The sequence below is a fragment of the Lynx rufus genome, unplaced genomic scaffold (assembly GCF_022079265.1).
Source record: "Lynx rufus isolate CCGP_SWC_20201006 ecotype Redwood Valley unplaced genomic scaffold, mLynRuf1.p SCAF_15, whole genome shotgun sequence".
Lineage (NCBI taxonomy): Eukaryota > Metazoa > Chordata > Mammalia > Carnivora > Felidae > Lynx > Lynx rufus.
In genome coordinates, this window is record NW_025814829.1 from 8,587,771 (window position 1) to 8,609,980 (window position 22,210).

Here is a 22,210-nt window from a genome sequence, read left to right on the forward strand (position 1 = left end):
AATACTTAAAACAATACATGTTTGTAATAATTTTGAGTAATACATCTATATAAACTTGACCAGATCAACTGGCTTTATTTGTTTGACTGGGCAGTACAGAGGAAAAATTTGCCTTAAAGTGATGACAATGGAACTTTTAGAAGCTTGCACATATGGATAACAGATCTGATGAGCCTGAGCCTTTGTTATTTTCCACATCAGTGCCATCCTCATTTCATAATTTTGAGTATAATCATTAAAATGATTTATTACCAAATAATCATGAGTATTTTGTGCATATGCTTTGCCTTGTTTGTTGGCAACTGATACCAATCTGTTCATTATCAACAGCTGATTTTTAAAATACCCTTTCTTTTTACACACACACACACACACACACACACACACACACACACACACATTAAAAGCCAATTATACTATTTCTCACAGTTATTATTAATATAATCTTTAAAAGGCAGGGGAACCAAATCTAAATTAATTTCATAATTATGAAAACATATTAAGAAAGTTTTAAGTTAATATTAGTAGGTCAGAAACTTAAGTTATCTAGCCTTTGGTATTTATCTAAAATGCAAGACCTTGAAGGGAAAAAATATGTTTCAGTTTTTTGCTCTGACACTAATGGGTGATAAATGTTGCCTTATTAACTTACCACTTATTTGGAAGTCCTCTACAGAAATTCATAAAAAGAGTTGGTAACTATCGAAGAAACATTTATTCATCTAATTAAGAGAAATAAAAATGTCTGTAGAAGTAACTGTGTCAATCTCATTAGTTTTTAAAACAGTGACCAATATTTTATATATTTTTACTCTCCATTAAAAAAAAAACCCTGCTGGTATTTATCATGACACCATATAATGGAATTTTATAGTAGATGGCATCTTTTGTCCCACTTAAAGTTAATAAAATTTCTTTCCATTGTTACTCCTTCAACTACTAACCTAATACGAAAACTTTGTAAGGAGCAGTAAAATGGTAAGCATTATATAAATATTGTGAGCTGTGATTTTCAGCAATATAGAAAATGATTTTTATAATTTGAGGAATAATCTATTTTTTAATAGTGTTTTAGTAAATTAAATGGTCCTACCATAGGCTATTCACACTTCAGCACAAAGTTTTAATTAAATTCTGTTAATGTGGTTGCCATACATGTTATTCACTGAATGATCTCAATTGAGCTGTTTAGGACTATAGTTATTCATTTATTTATTTATTTATTTATAATGCATACAGAATTAATCATGTACATTAGGGTAGTGTTTCTACTTACTGCTCTCCGAGTGAGTGGTGATAAAAAATAGTGCATTTGATATTAAACATAAAGTAAACTATGTAATGATAAAATGTAAAAAAAAAAAAAAAAGAAAGAAAAGAAAATTTAAAAGGATATCAAGATGTATACAACTATCCTGTAGAGGTTATAGTGATGAATTCACTCAGGTAACACTCAAAATGCTAGTGCTTGAAATGACATGGATGAAAAAATATTTCAACATTTCTCAGGTACTTATCACCAAAGAACGACTGCTTTCACCTCACCATTTATGAAATAAAGCAGAGTGGTTAAGGACCAACTACACAGAACACAATACAGTTGAACACAAGAAAGGTCCCGTAACAGTAGGACTCTCTGAGTTTCCAACAGGAAGAGCAGGCCACTCAGCAGGTATGAAATGCATTACGCACAGAGCACACACACTACACTAGATAACCATCAAATTGTTGTTATTACAAAAGAAGAATCAGAGCATATCCTCACTAACAGGAAAAGATGTTTAAGGTTGTCAATCAACAATCCGGGACCCCTAGGATGGACAAATTTGGTTTATGTTGCCAGACACAGAAGCCTGGAAGTCAGCAGGAAGGCCAGAAATGGAGGTTGAGAAAAAAGGAAACAAAAACAATACTCATGAAGGAAGCAAGAGCCAAATCACAAAAGATCATTGGAAATGATCTATTATCCTGAGTTAATGAGGACACTGTGGTAGAGAACCCATGATACTTTAGGACTAGATAAGCTAGCTGGTGTCACTACGAAAATTATTTAAAAGCTGGATAGAAATCTTTTAGTTAATAGAATTTTGAGGGAAGCTGTCTAGAACTACTGAACCTATCTAAGGAGATCCTAGGACCTCTCTCTTTTCTCAGTCCACTTTCTGTTTGACTTCTGCCACATCTGAGACTGTTGACAATGCCAAATTTTCATCAGTTCTCTCCTCTGCTTTCTGTGACCTTGTGTCTCTGCTTTTCTAGTTATTATCTGTCTACCCCTTTCCTCTGCCTAAATCCTACCTAATGCATCCCACAAGCCTCAATTCTTGGCCCTCTGCTCTACTCTTCAGATATTTTTCTCCTTCAGGTGGAGAATCCTGTCATCTTGCAATGATGGCTCTAAAATCTTTATCTCCAGCTCTGACTCTTAATCTAAACTCCCATGCAATAGTTCACTTCAATAAGCATTTGTTGAGTGTTAATTATTATATGCCAGACACTCTGCAGAGACGGCAAAATCGCCTTACAAGATATCACCACATGGAGGTGTCCTAACATCATCACAAACTCAAAAAGCTCAAAACATCTTTTTGTAAGCTTCACTGAGTGCCCCATTCAGAATGTTTCTTATAAACATGCATGCTTTTGTTATCATTATAACCATTAATCAGCTTTGCTGAGATAAAAATGCAGCTATCTCGGTAGCTTACAAAACAGAACATTTCTCACTTACATTAACTGTCGACTAGGGTTCCCTGTAGCTACGTAGGCTCTACATTTCTTCATCTTAACCCCAAGGATGAAGGAGCAGCCCAAGATGGACATGGGCCTATCTTATGTCAGAAGGAAAGAGGGAGAAAGCCTCTTAAAATGTCACCTTGAGTGTGGCATGTCCCATCTGCTCAAAGCACCTGGCCTAGTCCAAAATCAATGAGATGGGAAAGAATCATTCTTTTATGAAGAAGAGGGTAGTGAATAGTTTTGGCACATATTGATACTAATCATCAGTTACGTTGACCATAAGCAAGACTCATCCAACATAAATCCCTGTGAATCATTTAGTTAGCAAACATTTCTATAGGCTTTCTATGTGACATTGACTGTGATGAGTTTAAGAAGCAGTAAACTGAAAAGTCACCACTATTCAGTTCTCAGTCAAATAAGAGATGTAAATAAACAAATGTATCACAGTGGGACAAATGCCTACAGGAACAAAGCTAGGAAGGCACACCTGGTATCTCCTGTCTCCCACCATTGTACACGCAGCTTCAGGAGAGCAGGGAGGTTAATCTTTAAGTAAAGTCTAGAACAGGAAGTAGGGATTTGTAGCAATGGGAGGGAAGTCAAAGTGCAAAAGGGCATTCCGGCAGGGTAAAAGGCATTTACAAAAAAATCTGTAGGACACTGCATGTTTTGGCCATGTGATTTGGCAATGATTTAATGGCAATTGATTTGGCAATCATTTGGCAATGATTTAATGTGTCCCGGTATATTTTACACAGGTGCATATATTTTATACAGGTGAAATTAGAGAAGAAGAAACCGGGACACTATGAAACACCTGACATGTCAAATGGAAGAGTGAGAACTCCATGCTGTAGGCTATGGCAAGAAGGAATGTCCACATGGGAGTAAAATGATGACATTTAGGTTGAAATCAAGAGACTTTTATGAGGGGAAATGGAGGGTGTTTGATGGCTGATAGGAGATAAAGGGTAGGGAGAGGGAGGTAGTGGGGAGTCTGGGATTATTGTATTTTTGGTTGAATGGTTGTACCGTTTATCTGAATAAAGGAATACGTAAGGAGGGGCAGGTTTGGGGTATCTGAGGGACATGCAGAGAAAATCCTAAAGGGGTTAGCACGTGGATCTATACGTATCAGGAACTGAGAACTTTAGGTGAATCATTTAATCTTCCTGAATCTCCATTTTGTGATCAATAAAATGAAGATAACACGTGTACTTTCTACTTGACAGATTATTGCTGGAAAATATGAAATATTGGATATAAAGAATTTTTAAATGAGAAATTCCTTTTCAAATGTAGGAAATTATACAAGTCACATTCAACTCCTGACCAACCTTCTTCAACTCCCCAAACTCTCTGAGCTCCACCCCTCCTGTCTCCCATTACAACCGGCTCATTCCCAATTTCACAACCTCCTTTATGCTGATCCTAACTGAAATATCCTTCCTGGTCTACAATCCACTAATCCCCTGAGGGTCAGTTCAAGTCTCATTTCTTTGATCTTCGGAGATTACATCAACTCCCTATGGAAGCCCTTATTATCTGTTCATGTGTTTGGTAGGGAGAGTTCCTTTGAAATTGGCTTTCCTTTTTAATTAATTTATTTAATAGATAATGCATTCACATTGCTTAAAATTCAAAGACTACAGGAGAGTTTATAATACTAAAAAAAATCTCTTCTTTATGTTTATTCTTCAAGTACCCAGTTTTCTTCTCCCTTAGGCAATTAATATCATTAGCTTTTTGTGATCCTTTCCCAGACTAGCAAATTAAATCAGCGGCCTTCGAATCATGCAGGGGTGGCTTGGGTGACAATAGAGGCCACAGGGAAAAGGTCCAAGCAGTTGAATTTCTTCAACTTCCAAAACGGCTGCACTGCTTGCACTGTTTACCATATGGAGCTAAAAATTTTGCTAAAATTTTAGTGAAGGGGGAGTTCTGTTACTAAAGTTTCAAAATCACTAAACTCTACCACTTATTTTATAACTTAATCGGTAGTACATGGCATTATTATTATTGTATATAGCTATTAGGCCAAAAGAGTTATGCAGAATAAATGTGGGAAATGGTTTAAACATAGATACTACAGACTATGTGTGTGACAGTGTGTACTAATGTGTGTGATAAGATAATTAATGTAGACTTAGACAATATTCATACCCCACTCCCCAACCCAAGAAAGTAGCAGGTCCTTTCATGAATTCTTGCTTCAGATGGCTTATGAGTGACTGTCTATATCTACCTAGCTTTGCTTTCCTAAAACCTGAGCTCTGAGAAATTATGCTAGAATGGTAGAGAGATAGTAAGAGGGGAGGTGTGGGCAGAGAAAGAGAAATAAAGGAGCAAAGATTCCACATGCCTGGGAAGGAGCTGGGCATTAGCTTTCTGAAATAAGGAAATACAACATTTGGCATCCCTATTGCTTCTGGGAAGTGGCTGCAACTCTAGGAATAAACTTGGTGGCAGCTGTGGAAGAGACAGGACTCAAAGTACTAGGGATATCGGGATAGGGCTCTAACAAAAATCCCCATTCCCTTTATGTGGCCCACTAACTATAGAGTTCTTAAAGGATGAACATTGAGAGATCAAATACATGGGCTAGGACAAGGGACCTCCCCTGAATGAAGGCTCCACAAAGGTGGGATCTCTGGTATGTTAGCACTACTTAAGCCTCACGGACTTCTGTATAAGCCAAAGGGGGGAAATCTCCAATAATGAACTTCAATTGCCTACCAACCCAATACTATAAACAGTTTGAGAATCACATCAAACTGGGTTTGAACTTTCCTCCACTTATCAGTAACAATATGTCCTTGGGGAAATAACCACCTCTAAGATTAAAGTTCTTCATTGATAAAATGGTGATGATATTCATAGGACTGGTATAAGACTTTAGTTGATATACACAATAAATATGTAAAATGCTTACTATGATATTTTAGTCATACTAGTCAATCAGTAAATGGCCGCTATTTTAATATCATTCAATAATTACTTATTGAGATTTGATTATGTTATTTGAGATCCTTATGTTAGGTACTGTGTACATAATGGCAAAAATAGATAAATAAATAAAACAGACTTATTCTAAAATAGCTTACAACTTAATAAACTTAAAAACCATCAAAAACAGGGGCGCCTGGGTGGCGCAGTTGGTTAAGCGTCCGACTTCAGCCAGGTCACGATCTCGCGGTCTGTGAGTTCGAGCCCCGCGTCAGGCTCTGGGCTGATGGCTCAGAGCCTGGAGCCTGTTTCCGATTCTGTGTCTCCCTCTCTCTCTGCCCCTCCCCCGTTCATGCTCTGTCTCTCTCTGTCCCAAAACTAAATAAACGTTGAAAAAAAAAAAATTAAAAAAAAAAAAAAACATCAAAAACCAATCTAAATGAGGAAAATCTCCACCTTTCCCCCCATCCCCCAAGAGCTCAGACAATTGGATCCTAAACCAGAGAATAACTTAGTGATCATACTGAGTGATACTCTTTTTTTAATTATTCTTTTTAAGTTTATTTTTGAGAGAGAGAGAGAGACTGAGAGAGAGAGAGACAGAGACAGAGACAGAGAAAGAGCACGAGTTGGGGAGGGGCAGGGAGAGAGGGAGACACAGAATCCGAAGCAGGCTCCAGGCTCTGAACTGTCAGCACAGAGCTCAATGCAGGGCTTGAACTCACAGACTGTGAAATCATGACCTGAGCCGAAGTCAGACGCTTAACCGACTAACAACCCAGGCGCCCCATGAGTAATACTCTTTTTGACCAAAATCAGTTAAGACACAAAAGTAACAAGACACATTTTCTAGAATGGCTCATTACATGAATTTTTTAAGGTTTTTTTTTAGCAACTCCAGCATCATTAGAATATAGATTCCCAAGATGAATACTTTAATAATAGTCACTGAAATGTTTATACTCTTGTGTATTTGATTAAAAAGAGGTCTCAGTAATTCATAACCTTCTGACTAGTGGCTTGTGAGTAATTACAACAATGGAAGTTAAGTCAGTAATGTTCATGGAACGCCATATGCATACAGGTCTACTTCATTGCTTTGTCTATACATTGATATAGATCCCCAACCACTAAAGAATAATGGGATCAAGATCCCAGCACTCCATGAAAAAATACTTTAATTTTTTGATCATCCCCTCTAAGCAATCTGAATCTATTAAAAGTTGGTTTGACGGAGCTTCTGATGGCCAAATCCGGGACAATTTGAGCACTGAACCAATCAGTGATAGTAATTTATTATAACCCACTGAATAAAACAGGAATCCATGAGTTCACATTGATGTAAATAATTTAAAAAATAGGACCACAAAAAAGCTCTTTCTTATACTAATATGCTAACAAGTAAATGTACAAGGAATGACAGAGTTAGAAAATTGCTATTTAACAAATATAAAAATTGATTCTGACCAAAGCCATCATTGAATGCTAAACCTAGTATGAAAAAGCTTGATGAGGGGCGCCTGGCTGGCTCAGTCGGTTAAGCGTCCGACTTCACCTCAGGTCACGATCTCGCGGTCCGTGAGTTCGGGCCCCGCGTCTGGCTCTGGGCTGATGGCTCAGAGCCTGAAGCCTGCTTCCGATTCTGTGTCTCCCTCTCTCTCTGCCCCTCCCCCGTTCATGCTCTGTCTCTCTCTCTGTCTCAAAAATAAATAAACTTTAAAAAAAAAAAAAAGCTTGATGAGAAAGAAGATATACATACACAGTCTTGAAATATCCCCTCATAAGATATAGTAAGTTTACAGTGTGAGTTACTCCACTTTAAATTATCAAAGTTAGCATCAGCTATCATGGGATAAACTGACATCATGTTCCTAATATTATGTATTGAGATGTATTCCTGATAAAAATGCATAACCTCAATCTTAAAAATAAAGACACATAATTAAACCAAAATTGAGAAGTAACTTTAAAAAATAGTTTATACTCTTCAGAAACATCAAAGTCATCAAAGGCAACCACAGGCTAAGCACATTAAAGGTGACTAAAGAAACACAACAATTAAGCACAATGTAACATCTTGGAAAAGATGTTTTTACTATAAATGACATTACTGGCACAATCAATGACATATGAATACAGTGTATAGATTAGCTAACAGCATTATACAGATCATTGGTCTCCTGATTCTGATCATTTTAGTATGGTTATGGTAGAAAACACCACTCAAAAACATAGAGGTAAAGGGCATCACTTCTGCAACTTTGTCCCAAGTGATTCAAAATAACTAATGACATGTATTCATAAAGAAAAAAGACAAAAAAAAAAAAAACATGTAGGGAGAGAGACAAGAGAGAAAACGATAAAGCAAAGAATATATGGGAACTCTTTGGACTATTTTTGCAACTTTTCTGGAAATCTGAAATTATTTCAAAATTTAAAAATTACTTTTTTGGGGCACTTGAGTGGCTCAGTTGAGTATCCGACTTTGGCTCAGGTCGTGATCTCACAGTTCATGGGCTAGAGCCCCACATCGGGCTCACTGCTGTCAGCCTGTCAGCACAGAGCCCAATTCAAATCCTCTGCCCCCCTCTCTCTGCCCCTCCCTTGCTTTCATTCTCCCAAAAATAAATAAATATTTTTAAAAAATTACTTTTTAAGCAGTCTGAAATGTCAATGATGTAAGAGATTAGCGCTCCAGACAGGAAACCCATGCTAACAACTGATGAGATTAATGAGAAGCCTTTTACATTTGTTATAGACAGGAGAGTGGGCTTATTTAATCAGTTGAGCTAAAAGAATAAACTTGTCTTTTGGTGGATTTTAAGAACTTAAGTGACATATATTAATTAACTAGGAACATACAGTATTAGTAGAAGTATAGGGACTTAACTTGAGAAAATCATGTTATTTAGAGAAGGTATTATGAAATACGTGCAGGTGTAGGGACTGAAGTGACTATCTTCTAGGTTTAGCTCATAAATGTGTTGAATAAACATTTTCACCTTATTCTTATCTTTTCCTATTTACATCTTTTAATTTCACTTAGAGGCAACTAATCAAGAATAAATGAAGAACAAACAATCACAATTGAAAACAGTAACAAACCAAAAAGTAAATGAAGTAGGGTACTGGTTAAAAACTTTCTCATTTTTATCAAAAAAATATTTTTTTCTGGGGCACCTGGGTGGCTCAGTTGGTTAAGCCTCCGACTTCAGCTCAGGTCAGGATCTCACGGTGAGTGAGTTCAAACTGCATTGGGCTCTGTGCTGACAGCTCAGAGCCTGGAGCCTGCTTTGAATTCTGTGTCTCCCTCTCTCTCTGCCCCTCCCCTGCTCATACTCTGTCTCTGTCTCTCTATCACAAATAAACATTTAAAAAAGATTAAAATTTTTTTTTCTTCATTTCCTAAAAGTCTTAGCTGAACGAAGTAGATGTTGGCATGCTATCCTATACTTCTGCAAGGCTACCAGTGGATAGAGGTGGTTGTGGTATACTGCATTTCTTAAGGCAAATCTTTAAAATATCCCAACAGCCAATAATAGTCAAAGGTAAGCAGCACAAGGAGAAAGTGCCTTATTTTTATATTCGGTGGAACTGATTTTGGGCACTTCAATTCAACAAATGTTTATTCACTATGTTATGGAACAAGAATTTGTCCAGAGGTTGACAGTCCAAACATGAACAGGCTACTGTGTCTACTTAGAAAGAGCTCACCATGCAGAAACTAGAGGAAATCATCAACAAATAAGTGCAAATAAATGCATACGCTGTGAAAAGTACTTTACCAAAAATCAAGTATCTCTTGTAGTTCGGGTACAAATAAATGAGTCATTAACTCTTTTTTTTTTTTTAATGTTTATTTAATTTTGAGAGAGAGAGAGAGACAGAGAGAGACAGGGAGACATAGAATCGGAATCAGGCTCCAGACTCTTAGCTGTCAGCAAAGAGCCCGAGGCAGGGCTCGAACTCACAAACTGTGAGATCATGACATAAGCTGAGGTCAGATGCTTAACCGACTGAGCCACCCGGGCGCCCCCATTAACTCTTTTTTTAATGTTTATTTAGTTTGAGAGAGAGAGAGAGAGAGAGAGAGAGAGAGAGAGAGAGAGCAAGCAGGGGAGAGGCAGAGAGGGAGAGAGAATCCTAAGCAGGAATCCCAGAGCCCAAAGTAGGGCTCAATCCCACAAACTCGCAATATCTTGACCTGAGCCGAAATCAAGAGTTGGGCACTCAACTGACTGAGCCACCCAAGTGCCCCATGAGTCATTAATTTCCCATGGAAAATCAGAAAAGGCTTCTCAGAAGAGGTCTCACTCCAAAATTTAAAACCAATTTTGTTCTTACATAATTATTCATTACCAATAACTTCAAACTGCGTGTAAATGACTGAAGCGAGTAAGTTAACAGCATACTGTATGATTCAAATGCTAATATATAAAAACTTTATAATATTTACCTTCACAATTAGTTGATAATGTTGTCTGCCTAGGTAACCTCTCCAACATTTTTGAATAACAGTTGCTACTCTGTGTAAATAGCTGTGAAAAACAGACACTTATTAGTATGCTTTCCTGGAACCAGATTCACTCTTAAATTTTTTCTTAGACTATACCTTTCTATAATTCAAGAAATAAAATTCAAAGCCAAGTTTATGGTGTACTTTTAAAAAGTAGAACTATCATTCTGCAGTAGAATTCTTCATTTCTTGAGGTAGAAAAAAAGGCAGAGATAAATATTCAGTATTCCTTTTGGGCTTATGATTAGACATTTTTAAATTTCAATTATTCTTCAGTACTAATTCTTGGAAATACTTCTGAATGTAAGACTATAAAACTGGTCAAAGGAACATGTTGAGAAATAAGTCGGGCACTATCGATGTGAGTCACTGTAAGTACTTAGAAATAGTTCTCGAGGTCGAGAAACACTTCCTCTTTCACCTTATATTACCCAGTCTCTCCAAGCGAATGTCTTATTAATCTTCTCAATTAAAGAAAATAGTCTCTTTGCCGCCATGTTCCTAGTTTGTATAGTGCCCAAAAGAGAAACCTCACGTTTGTACCTAAATCTTCAAGTCTGGCTCCTACTAGCTAATAGAAGGAACTATACATCATAATCCCCAGCTCGCCATCTGAGTGGGTTATTACATACGAGGCATGTTCTTCCTCCACCTTATCCCGGGCAGTATTTTTTGGAATTGTAAGAGACTGAAGGAAAGTTTGAGCACTGAAGATAAGCAGGGATCAATTTCTGTCTCTTTAAAAGCAGCATGGCAGCATTCCGGCATCATTTGCCTTTACATATCAACATGTTGGAGAAGACTGGAATAGCTTCCTTTTCGTTTTGTTTTGTTTTTGCTTTCTCAGCAGTGAATTCATTCCTATAAATACAAGTCCAGTCATTTGTCACATCCTATGGAATTTGAAGAAAAAATCTAATCTGGTATATTTAGGATATTGAGAATTTTTTAAAGTAGAGATATGGTCAATATAATTTAGTTCTTTGATGTGTAAGAAAAAACCAAAAGGGCATCATATAATTTATTAACTTCATTACAAGTAAAATGAAAGCTTATTTGCAATGAGCACTTACATGAATAAATTAGATTTTCTGAGGAGTATATTTTTATGATATATCTGACGTTTCTATGACAAAAATCACATACCTCAGATATGCCCGGATTCGACATCCTCGAAACCAGCTCTGGATTTTAACTGCTGCATCATACTCCTTTTTTCTAAATACATCTACAGCACTAAAAGGAAATTTTTAAAGCATTTCATTAGTGACTAATATAATTCCAAAGCAAATCAACCTGTTAAGCTTTATCTTTAATTTCTTCCAAAATGATAATTATAATTCAAATGTCATTTTAAATAAAATTAAAATACTAAATAAAGCATTTCAGAAATAATGAGCTATATTTTTAGAGTTAACCTTTCTCTGAGAGGTCATGTGCTATCAACAAGTTTACTTTTTTAAAAAAATTTTATAATCACTACTTTGCAACTTATTAATTTACCAGTGATTTTTATAAGGAAATAAAAATGGCAACGTGCATGTTTTCATTATTTTAAAAACATAATTACTTGAATTTACTATTTGAATGCCACTACACATATCAGGCAAGATTAAAATGCTTGCATATTGCACTCAATGCATCAGTTAAATGAATTGCCTCTAAGTAAAATGAATCCATCACAGAATGCCCAGTCTAGATAGAATTCTCAGAAACTCCATGTAAGTTCAAGCAGGGGGCAGGGCCATAGGGTTTAGAAAGAGACAAGAAATTCAGTTGTTAGACTGCACTGACTTACAGCAAAAAAAGGTTCCGTCAAGACAGATTTCCATCTTAATCTTGCAAGTCATTCCAGTTCTCCCTGCCCACCCCTACTGCATAAAGTGATATTGCTGAAGGCAAGTACTGTGCACCACAGAGGAATTTCTTTCCCAGAATGCTGGCTGGCACCTAATTAGCACTTTATGTTTGCTGAATGAATAAAGAATGGCTAATTGTTTATTTCTGACTTTTTTTTTTTTTTAATTCTCTCAAAATAATGTTTCTTTGGATAGGTTTTTTGGTTTTGGGTTTTTTTTTTTTTTTGGTCATGATATGCTAGCTTAAATATATAGTTTTCATTAAATTTGTGTATTTCATAAACAAAAATAGAAGGGGGCAAGAAACCTCAAACAATAAAATTCTTAGACAATACTATGATGTTAGCTAACAGAAAGAAAATCGGATGAGCAATTAAGCTGTCGGTGGCAAACAGTTGGAGCGGATGGATTATAGTTCTAGAGAAGCAGGAGAGTCACCTAAAAAGCAGACTGTATAGGACTCACAAAAAAAAAAAAAAAAAAAGAAGAAAGAAAGAAAACAAAGATTATGCAACAGTCAGTGACCCAGATGTGAAAAAGAGTAGTGGAGAAAATTCACACAAATGAGTAAGGTGCAGAGGACACACTAGACAATTAGGAGAAGAAAAGAAAGTTTGATTATGGTTTTATGTTTACACCACATGTACAACATTATAGCAGAGACACATATAAACTATCCTCTTGGACTGTGCTCCACATGGCAAATAGAATGGCCGGACGTCCTTTCCTCCACGGAGCCTTCCCTGACTCCTCAGACCACATTAAGCCTTTTATTAAACATCTTCATAGCGCTTTATAGTATTTAACACAACCATATATTGTGTTGTTTAATGATGGTCTTTCCACTAAACTTTAAAATCCCAAAGTCAGCAATCGAATCCATTTTGTCCCACATGCATTCCCGGTGGCTCCTGAGTTAATTGATGTTTCTCCTAACAGTCAACCTTTGTCTTACCAAAGCTGCTTTCTCTCAGGGAATGGCATACCTATTATAGACATATTCAATCCCTGTGAAGACTGCCATTCACAAGCTTCCCTCACTACACTTACTCACGACACTGAAATAGTATCCCCATTTGACAGAAGAAGATACTAAGGCAGACAGAGGTATAAGGATATGTCCAAGGTCTTAATATGCATCAGAGCTGAAATCTGATCCTAGGTAGTCTGGAGAGACTCCAGACTCCCAGCTCCAGAGGCTGGGTTCTTAACCATCATTGTGCCTGAAGGAGAAGAGAGAGAGGAAGGATAAAAACAGGAGATAGAAAGTAAATAAAAAGGAAAAAAGAGAAGGGAAAAAAAGGTAAAAGGAAGAATGCATGTAAGCCCTTTCCAAATATAATATTAAAATTCGGTGGCATAAAAGAGCACCAATCTCCTTAAAACAAAATAAGCTGAGACTAAGACGGAAAAGACATCAAGATCTAGGGCTAAACACCAAAAATGTCTGATATACCAAGTGTTGGTAAGAATTAGTGGAAGAGGAACTCATTAAATTGCTGGTAGGAAGTAATTCAGCCTTTGAACACAAACAGAAAATTTTTGTTTATATAAATGAGAAACTCGGGAAACTTAAGGATGTTAAATAAGGAAGGGAAAAATAAGGCGCAATTATGAGACAAGTACTTTGCATTGTCGTAGAAGTTAATGGAAGGGTATCAGGAAGAAGGACCATGACTGAGTAGTGTCAAATACTGTGAAGAAGTCGTGAAAATAAGGTCAACGTTTCAAGGAGTTGCAGGGGCGGAGAGAATCTTTTGTTTTCTCAAATCTCATCCTAGCCAGTAAGAGGATGTGATAGTGCAGGATATGAAATCTCATTCATGGCAACAACAGAGATGATCCAGCAACACAGTGTCCAGTAGAGCAGGCAATTCAAAGATGACAGAGTGGGAAAAAGGAAAGAATAATTGTACTCGATAAGGCTGATGTGAAGGAGAATTCATGATAATGGTTATTTCTCATGGTTTCTTAACCCTGTTTAACCATTAACATTTAATATGATTATAGATGTTTTCTGTTTTCCTTCTTTTTAATACACTCTATTTAAATTACTGAAAGCACTTGCTTTTCCTCCCCCACCAACAATCAACAAGTGACTACTTTTGCAAAACAGGTAGAAAAAAATTGAGTAAGATTTACAGATACACCTAATACTTCCTTTTAACTAATGTATAGTTTGATCCTACCCTTTACTTATATAATTGTCATTAGAAATGTAAAAAATAAGCAATCAAATGATCCATTTTGCTTTCTAATCTCGCCTGGTATTAATGCTAACATGTAATACATAGTCAAGAAGAAGATTAAATTCTCTCTTTTGGAGTTATAAACACTAACACATATAAATATAAGCACAGATATTATATCATACTAATAAGAACTATACATCTTAATTAAAGGGAAAGATTTAAAAAAATAGTAGTTAATTTACTGCTACGTTTTAACTTATATGCTGTAATTCGACTTCTATACACATTTTTCTGTTGCTTTTCTTTTAACTGCTTAAAAATGAAATTTACAGATACTTGGGTTACCACTGGGATGCTGAATACTCATACAATATGTCATGAACTGCTAGACTTTTTATGTTTAAAATGAAAAATGTGGGTAACACTTTATTTTAATGGTATATTAATTAGTTCCAAATTACAATGAAAATCCTATAGCAGTGAATAAAATATGACATCTACATGAATTTGAAATAAATTTATTATGATCAGTATTATCACAATGAATACTAAATGAATTAATAATGATGAAAGACCAAAAGTATTACCAGGAATGTAATAAAACATTGAGAAAAAGCTGGAAGTTTCCAGTCACTTCATCATCAACTAGAAATTAGTACTATAACCCTGGATAACACTATATTCATGTGTATCATTAGTGGCTCGAAATTAATTGACAATAAACAGAAAATGAAAAAATGTGTAGTTAAATATATTTCTGGTAATGTGCAAAAAATACGCATTTTATATATCACCTTACTGTGATAGTCTGACCTATGTGTACTAGCTATTGAATAAAAACTAGATTAAAAACCCAATCATCTTTGCTTCTCATTATCATATGAATTTTAGCTATTTTAGATACTAGGAATAAAATTCCAGTATTAGCTGACCTGTATTATAAAATATATTGATTATGTAAAATAATTTTTGCATATCGTTTCACTGTTAGGTGTTAAGGATGTCAAGCTCCTTAAAGGCAGGAACTATGTTTGATCTATACTTTATACTTTAATTATCACTCATGTGCCTAATAAGAGGTCAATAATTACTTGTTGAAAAACCGAACTACATTTTAGAATCTAGAAGCCATGTTTTGATTTCATTAATGGTCCTCATTATTATTTCACAGCTCAATGAATAATGAGTCATAAATACATATGTATTAGATCATAAAGTAGGAGTTAACATGCAGATTTATAATGTATTTGCAAAATGTTTTATTATTTACTTTTCTACCCTTTCCCTCTACCTTCTCTTCATTTCTGAACAATTAAGTCCAAAAGAAATTGGCAGTGGGCAAAGAAACCAGGAATCTGTGGTACAGGGGACAGGAGTGTTGGGGGATGGGGAGTCACATTGTCCTGGCTAAGCCTTTGTAGGCTAAGATGGACATCCACATGAAAGGGCAGCCTGGGGTAGGATGTCACAAACTAAGAACAGTGTTCCTATGGAGAGAATGTCTAAGTGTTTAGGTGTCGAGGAAAGGTGAAGAAAGTTTCTACAAGGAAGGGCAGCCAGAACAGAGAATCAAAACCCAAGAATGATGAAAAGAGTATCCAGTTTGATGAACAGGTGCAGCATGGAGAGGTAGAGCCCACAGTACATGAAAACGGTGTCCATAAAAGAGAGGGCAGTTATGGTGACAGGAGTTTGATTACAGAAAACTGATCAACTTAAGCAATATATTAAGGATAATGAGAGCCCAGTTTCTCAGTGTTTAAAAAAAAAAAAAAGAAAGGAAAGGAAAGGAAAGGAAAGGAAAGGAAAGGGAGATAAACTAGAGTGAATCACATGGTGCTGGATTTGAAATGAAATTGTCAATGCAAACTTATGGATTTCAACACACACATGGGTAGGTGGACAGACGGATGGATGAATAAAGTACAGACGTAAACTGCATGCAAATGCATACATGCACATATTTTCTAACTCTGTCCACTTAAGAAAATCTGAGAGCAGCAACCCATCAGCAGGGCACTCATTAAAAGAAGCAAGGGCTCCTTGAAGAAATAGATGACTCCAGATCCGGGGCAGGAAAAGAAAAAGATGAGCCTGGAACCCATTTTTTCTGTGTCAGAAAGCAAGAAAGTATTGCGATGATCAGGGTACAATGATAAGCTTCTAGTGGCTCCCATTGTGAAAGAGTGGGACAATGGTAGCATAAGCATAAGTAATAAAAGTGATGTTAACCCACTGAATAGGAACCAATGAGTCCATAATGATGTGCATAAGTAAATAAATACATTGAAAGTTTGATGAGGAACGGAGTACATGCACAGCTTCAAATTACTTGCTTTTAAAAAATACCTACTGGGGGCACCTGAGTGGCTAAGTCATTCAAGCACCCAACTCTTGATTTTGGCTCAGGTCATGATCTCATGGTTCGTGATTCTCTCTCTCCCTCTCTTTCTGCCCCTCCCCAGGTCACAATCTCTCTCTAAAAATAAATAAACATTAAAAACAATATACCTACTAAACACAAAGTGGGGTGGGGGAAGAGAACATTATAGTAGAGGGGCCTAGCAGAAATTATCTTGGTCAATGATCCAAATAAAGACTATCACTAATGAAACAAATAAAAATTATGTAGTACCGGGTAGAATATATGAAAAAGATTATGGCATCATTTCTGTGGTATTTCTGCCAAAGATACATAACCTGAGTCTAATCAAGAGGAAAAAAAAATCAGAATGATCCAAATTGAGTGAAATTTTACAAAATAATTGATCTTCAAAAGTAGTAAGGTTATGAAAATCAAAGAAAGACCGTGAAAATGTTCCATATTAAAGATAACTAAGGAGATAAGACACTTAGGACCATTTTGCTATAAATAACATTATTCCAACAACTTGCAAAGCTTGAATGGAGTCTGAAGATTAGATGATAGAAATGTATCAATGTTAATTTCTTGATTTTCACAGTGGAATTATAGTTATACAATGTCTTTAAGTGGAAAGAATTTGGGGGACAATGGGCCATCAGGTTGCAACTTACAATCATATGATTTATGAGAAAAAAAACCTGTATTGCATTAGAACTTTTTATAAGTTTCAGATTATTTCAGTAGTTTTAAATACCTACATGCATGTATATATGTGTATACATGTATATATGTATATATATATATATGTATATGTGTGTATATATACACACATACAGTAAAGAATGGCATCTCAAAACTGTTTCATTTTATTCAAATAGTGTTACAGTTTAAAATACCATCAGAACCTTAGAGGAGAAAGCAGGAAAAGACCTCTCTGACCTCAGCCGTAGCAATCTCTTACTCGACACATCCCCAAAGGCAAGGGAATTAAAAGCAAAAGTGAATTACTGAGACCTTATGAAGATAAAAAGCTTCTGCACGGCAAAGGAAACAACCAACAAAACTAAAAGGCAACCAACGGAATGGGAAAAGATATTTGCAAATGACATATCGGACAAAGGGCTAGTATCCAAAATCTATAAAGAGCTCACCAAACTCCACACCCGAAAAACAAATAACCCAGTGAAGAAATGGGCAGAAAACATGAATAGACACTTCTCTAAAGAAGACATCCAGATGGCCAACAGGCACATGAAAAGATGTTCAGCGTCGCTCCTTATCAGGGAAATACAAATCAAAACCACACTCAGGTATCACCTCACGCCAGTCAGAGTGGCCAAAATGAACAAATCAGGAGACTATAGATGCTGGAGAGGATGTGGAGAAACGGGAACCCTCTTGCACTGTTGGTGGGAATGCAAATTGGTGCAGCCGCTCTGGAAAGCAGTGTGGAGGTTCCTCAGAAAATTAAAAATAGACCTACCCTATGACCCAGCAATAGCACTGCTAGGAATTTACCCAAGGGATACAGGAGTACTGATGCATAGGGGCACTTGTACCCCAATGTTCATAGCAGCACTCTCAACAATAGCCAAATGATGGAAAGAGCCTAAATGTCCATCAACTGATGAATGGATAAAGAAATTGTGGTTTATATACACAATGGAATACTACGTGGCAATGAGAAAAAATGAAATATGGCCTTTTGTAGCAACGTGGATGGAACTGGAGAGTGTGATGCTAAGTGAAATAAGCCATACAGAGAAAGACAGATACCATATGGTTTCACTCTTATGTGGATCCTGAGAAACTTAACAGGAACCCATGGGGGAGGGGAAGGAAAAAAAAAAAAAAAAAAAAAAGGACGTTAGAGTGGGAGAGAGCCAAAGCATAAGAGACTGTTAAAAACTGAGAACAAACTGAGGGTTGATGGGGGGTGGGAGGGAGGGGCGGGTGGGTGATGGGTATTGAGGAGGGCACCTTTTGGGATGAGCACTGGGTGCTGTATGGAAACCAATTTGTCAATAAACTTCATATAAAAAAAAAAAAAAGAAAATATATTTTTAAAACTATAAAAAAAAATAAATAAATAAATAAATAAAATAATTTTGACATTTAAAGTAGACTTAAGATAAAAAACTATCATGCATAAAATATTTATAATGATAAAAAGGTTAATTTATTAGGAAAATGTAATAATCCTAAGTGAGTATGCACCTAATAATAGAGCTTCAAAATATGTGAAGCAAAACCTGACAAAACTAAAGGGAGAAAGAGACAAACTCACAGTAAGAGTTAGATATTTCAACATGCCTCCCTGAATAATTGATAAGACAACTGTATAGGAAATCAACAGCAATATAAAAGACCTAACAACACTTATTAACCAATTTGATCTAATTAACTTCTATATACTGCTCTACTCAACAATATGTATTTGTAAAGTCTTCAAGTTGACTAATGTTTTATTTGCAGGATTTTAATCTGATGTTAAGTCCATCTGAATTTTTTTGTTTCAGATAATCTGTTTTGTATCTCTAAAGTTTCATCTTCTTCTTATTTCCATTTAACTCATTATGCATATAGTTTCAAGTCTTTATGCATGTTTTGAAAGCTACTTAAAACACCTTATATGCTAATTGTATCATCTTTGCATTTCTGGGTCTGTTTCTACTAATTGGCTGTTTTTCCTCCTGGGTGTAGGTCACAGTTTGCTGTATTTTTGTCCTACAAATAATTTAGGAACAGATGCTAGACAATATGAACACGATGCTGTTGAGTTTGAGTTTTGTTCAGAAGCTACTGCCACGCGTAAAGTGGGAGTAACTGTCTAGATAACCTCATTTGTTTCCTTTCACTAAGAGATTACAATCCTACACTGTCTGTTGTATCAAAATGTCTAAAAGTAATTTTCCACATATTTTGTTCACTTTTCTAATTTTTCATGGTGGCAAGGCAAATTTTGTATCAGTTACATCTTCATGGTCACTTATTTTATATGTTTAATTCTGTGTTTTAAAAAGAAAACTTTTGCCTTAGGGTATTTTTTCCTATTTATTTACTGTTTACTTTATAAATTATAATGAATACCCAATATTTAATATAAAATTGTAAACTACATGGAAAAATATAGACAAAAAATTAAGATACCATTTCAACCTTCCCTATGTTCCAATTCTCAAAATCTAATCACTGTTAACAGTTTTTTATCTATGATTTCAGCTCCTATGTCTCTCTGTATGCATAAACATTTCATACAAAATGTATTATATGTTTTCTGTGAGCTGTTTTTTTAAACTTAATTTGTCTCTGAATTTTTTGTCATTAGGCATAAAATTTTTCACTTTCATTTAGTGTTTTAAAAATTGTACTTATTTATTTTAAGAGAGATGGAGAAAGCACAAGCAGGGGAGGGGGAGAGAGAGAATCCCAAGCAGGCTCCACACTGTCAGTGCAGAGCCCCATGTGGGGCTTGAACCCACCACAAAGCTATGAGATCGTGACCTGAGCTGAAACCAAGAGTCCACCACTTAACAGACTGAGCCACCCAGGAAGCCCTAAAATTTTTCACTTTTAATCTGCTACATGGGGCGCCTGGGTGGCTCAGTCGGTTGAGCGTCCGACTTCGGCTCAGGTCATGATCTCACGGTCCGTGAGTTCGGGCCCCGCGTCGGGCTCTGTGCTGACAGCTCAGAGCCTGGAGTCTGCATTGGATTCTGTGTCTCCTTCTCTCTCTGCCCCTCCCCCGTTCATGCTCTGTCTCTCTCTGTCTCAAAAATAAACATTAAAATAAATAAATAAATAAATAAAACTGCTACTTAATATTCCATCATGTGTATATGCCTTAATTTATTTAGCCAGATTAGTTACAAATATATACAAGTTACTTTCAGGGTTTGGTTTTTTTCCCCCCCTGTTAGAAATAATGCTTTAGGGGCACCTGGGTGGCTCAGTCTGTTAAGTGTCCCACTCGATTTTGGCTCAGGTTATGATGATCTCTACAAAGTCGTGAGATCAAGCCCTGCATGGAGCCTGCTTGAGATTCTCTCTCTCCTTCTCCCTCTGCCCCTCTCCCGTTCATTCTCTCTCTCAAAAAAAAAAAATTTTTAAAAAAGAAGTAATGCTTTAATGAATGCTTTACAGATAACCCTGTACTTAAAACACTTTTGTGTACAAATTGTGTACACAAGGTATTTCTACAAGGTCAATAGATAAAGTAACATGTATTTTGATGCTCTTATAGATCGAATTGTTTTTATAGTTTCAAATTACAATTGCTCATTGCTATTACATAAAAAGGCCACTGATTTTTGTGTATTGTGTCCTACAACCTTGCTAAATTCACTTATTTCTGGATGTTTTTGTAGGTAACTTAGTTTTCTATGCACAGGATCATGTTGTCAGTGAACAAAGCCAATTTTGCTTCTTCCTTTGCAATTTTTACAACTTTAATTTATCTTGCAATACATAACACTGGTAAGAAAAGTGTGGAATGTTCAGTAAAGGCTTTGAGACAATTTCTATACTAAAAGTTAAGTCCCTATCTCACCTGATACATACACACAAACACAATTGCAGAGTGAAGAAACACGTAATAAAACTTTAAAAATATTGTCAGTAAACACAGAGAATTTTCTTATAACCACGGGTTGAGAAAGACCATTCCAATGAAGGCAAAATCCCCAGAGCCAAAATAATAGATTGACAACTTTGGCTACATAAAACTTAAAAAATTGAAAGATAGCCTGATAGGCAGCACTGCGAACCTTAAACCTATGCCACTGTCTTTGAGACTGGGTGATGGGAGAGACTGTGGGGAGTTCCAAGGTCACTAAAAAGACTGGCCTCTGGAGTAATTATTATTATCACATAGGCTGGCAGAGTGGGGAAAAACTGATATTAGAAGCTGGATATAGAATGACCTGCATTACCGTATTAATGAGATTATTCACAACACTACTGTCTGTGATCACTTACAAGGTGGAAAATGTACTAATGAATTTTTGAAATGCACAAGGAGATGTGTAGGAAGCAAACTCAAAGTGCCTATTGGATTCTTTTAACTGCATGGAATTAGGGGTATCCCATAAATCTCAGGAACAGCGTTCATCTAGATTTAACTATAAATACAAGTACAGTTATTCCTTATTGTTTCTATTACTTCTTTTGCTCCTCTTCCCCTATCTTGAGATCTTTGCTCTAATTTAATCTTCACTTGATTTCAGAGAGTACTTTCTTGAGTACATTTCCTCCAATAGGCTATATGGATGACATAACCCTGAGTCTTTATATATCTGAAAACGTCTTTCTTTCATTAAAAAAAAAAAAAAAAAAAGAATGAATAAGAGCTTTGATGGGTTTAGGTTTTTCAGATATTTCCTTGAATAATCAATAATTATTGTCCTTTTTTTCTCTTAGAAGTCCCTGTGTTGCTTATGAACCAATCAGTGCTTCTTTCTTCGTTGGCAAATAACTTTTTCTTGTCTGTCTAGATTAGGAGCTTGTAAAATTGTTTCTGTATCCTTGAAATTTTGCCAGATAACATCTAAGAAGTGTGTCTTTAAAAAAAAAAAAAATCCTGTCTCATACT

The 22,210-nt window shown here is 36.0% G+C and overlaps 1 protein-coding gene across 1 annotated transcript in view; it reads right to left on the minus strand.

Annotated features, from left to right (window-relative positions):
* The window catches only part of SPATA17 (spermatogenesis associated 17), a 198,833-nt gene that overhangs the window by 175,758 nt on the left and 865 nt on the right, over positions 1-22,210 (minus strand). The window contains exons 2-3 of the mRNA XM_047077214.1: positions 11,351-11,440; positions 10,145-10,226 (exon numbers count right to left, since the gene is read on the minus strand). Of these exons, the coding sequence (XP_046933170.1) occupies positions 10,145-10,226; positions 11,351-11,440 (172 nt within the window). The remainder of the gene's footprint in view (positions 1-10,144; positions 10,227-11,350; positions 11,441-22,210) is intronic.